The 2,062-nt window shown below is 43.5% G+C and overlaps 1 protein-coding gene across 1 annotated transcript; it reads right to left on the reverse strand.

Moving 5' to 3' along the window:
- On the reverse strand, positions 1–2,062 carry fau (Finkel-Biskis-Reilly murine sarcoma virus (FBR-MuSV) ubiquitously expressed (fox derived); ribosomal protein S30). The gene is given in 5 exon segments (NM_001139697.1): positions 1–236; positions 425–480; positions 992–1,136; positions 1,314–1,395; positions 2,042–2,062. Coding segments are annotated over 4 exon segments (402 nt in total). The 5' UTR covers positions 1,389–1,395; positions 2,042–2,062; the 3' UTR covers positions 1–110.

Raw genomic sequence — 2,062 nt, forward strand, 5'->3', positions numbered from 1 at the left:
TTTAGTCTGAGCCAAATTTTTATTCTGTACAGGAGGAAACCTTTCAGTGGGTTAAAATGAAAGGGGTGTGATCACAAGCATTCTCCTGAGGGGGGGGGGGGGCAGTGTTTTTAGGAGTTGGCGTTGGGGCCCTTCTTCTTGCCGAAGGTGGGCACAACATTGACGAAGCGCCTGTTGTACTGGATGCGACGCTTGGCACGACCAGTCTTCTTTTTCTTCTTTTCCTGTTTGTCAACCTGAAGTGATAAAAAGAGGGACAGTGCTACTATGGTCATTACTCTGCAGAAATATATTACATTTAGCAGACACTAATCCAGGAGCTACGATGACTTTCAAACAACCAGACAATGTTACAACTGCCACAAAATCATAGCCAACAAACAATCTAAATATATATTTTTAAATGCAGCAAGTATCTGCTGACCTTGGGTGTCTGTCCCCTCACTTTACCGGCACGGGCCAGGGAGCCATGGACCTTTCCTGGTGGAGAGAGAAACACAAGAGTGATTATCCTGAGTGAACATACAGCAACGGAAGTAATGACAACAGAAATTCATAGAGTATCTTTGAGTAAACTATTGATCTGGAACTGTATGTGCAGCAGGTGGCCTAGCGGTTAGAGCATTGCACCAGTAACCAAAAGGCTGCCTTTTCGAATCTGAGCCGACAAGGTGAATAATCTATTTATTGTTCTGCCCTTGTGCAAGGCACTTAACACCCCACAACAGCTCCCCAATGTGGCAACCCCCCTGAACTGCTCAGATTCAGACGGGTTCTGTTAAAAGCAGAAGTCAAGTTTCGGTTGGACTGTTTGTGCAATTGACGATAAAAATAAATGTACCAGAAATCCTTTTAATAAGTCAAAGCTAGGTGTCCACCCTATTTCTTTCAACAATCCAATCCTCATGTGTGATTACTTTTAAGTTGGGAAGGAAGCATTTTCAAAGTATTCAAATCAGGCCATATTTGATGCACCATTTTGAGAACTGACCTCCCAGCAGTCTGCCAGCCACCTCCAGGGTGCAGTGCTCAGAGATGCCACATTCCACCAGAGAGGAAGCATCCTCCAGGGGGGAGCCAGCCAGCAACAACACCTGGTCCTCCACTAGGAGACCCTCCAGACTCTGGACATGGACCTGAAACCACACACACACACAATGATTTGATCCACACAATTTACATACATGTAACAATCCAGACAAGAGCATGCAGAACACGACTTGAGACTGTGGTATTGTAGACTCCAAACAGTACACCAGTTACCATTACACTACAATTAACATTTTCATTGATGTAGTCTAGCTTGGCCTCACCTTGAGGTCTCTGACAGTCTCCTGTCCTGTCACCTCAAGGGTGTGAGTGTTCTGGGCACGCAAGAAGAGCTGCATCTTGATGCTGTGGATAGGAAGAGATGGCCAGTTAGCTTCCAGTATGAAAACAGCAGGCAGGAAGTGGGGTGTCACCATAAGTCCACATGTGACTTGAATCCCCTCTAAAAAGCAACAATGACTGAGCTAGGCTTGAAGAGACAACTTAAGCAGGCAATATGTTAAACTATTTGTAGATGTCTACAAATCAATAGACAGTCATTTAGGAACCAATAACTACAACTTTGCAGGAACGAGAGCAATACTAGCTAGTTAAATAGCCAACTAGCTAGCATTGCAGTAAGGTTGAGGAATGATGAAGTTCACTGGCTAACATTGTAGTTAGACATAGCCCGGCAATACGTTTGCAAATCAGCAACATGACAAATGTGAAAATAAGTTTGATTATACGACCATATATGTATTATACTACCAAATTGTAACTAGCTAGGCATCCATACTTGTTTGCTTACCGACAGTCACGTAATTAACGTTAGCTAGCCACGAGGCATGCGGTTTCGGAAAAACTATTAAAATTGCCAAATATAAGGCAATCCAAAAAAACTATTGTTCGTCGTGGATGGTGATGTACTTACGACCAATATTCCGACCTGATATGTTGTCTCTAAAGGGTATAAAATTCAAGATTTCCTCTCATTTTGCACAGGCCTTACCTCGTTTGATGCTAGTCGTTC

Source organism: Salmo salar, chromosome 15, assembly GCF_965601325.2.
Source record: "Salmo salar chromosome 15, fSalSal1, whole genome shotgun sequence".
In the NCBI taxonomy this organism is placed as follows: Eukaryota; Metazoa; Chordata; class Actinopteri; order Salmoniformes; family Salmonidae; genus Salmo; species Salmo salar.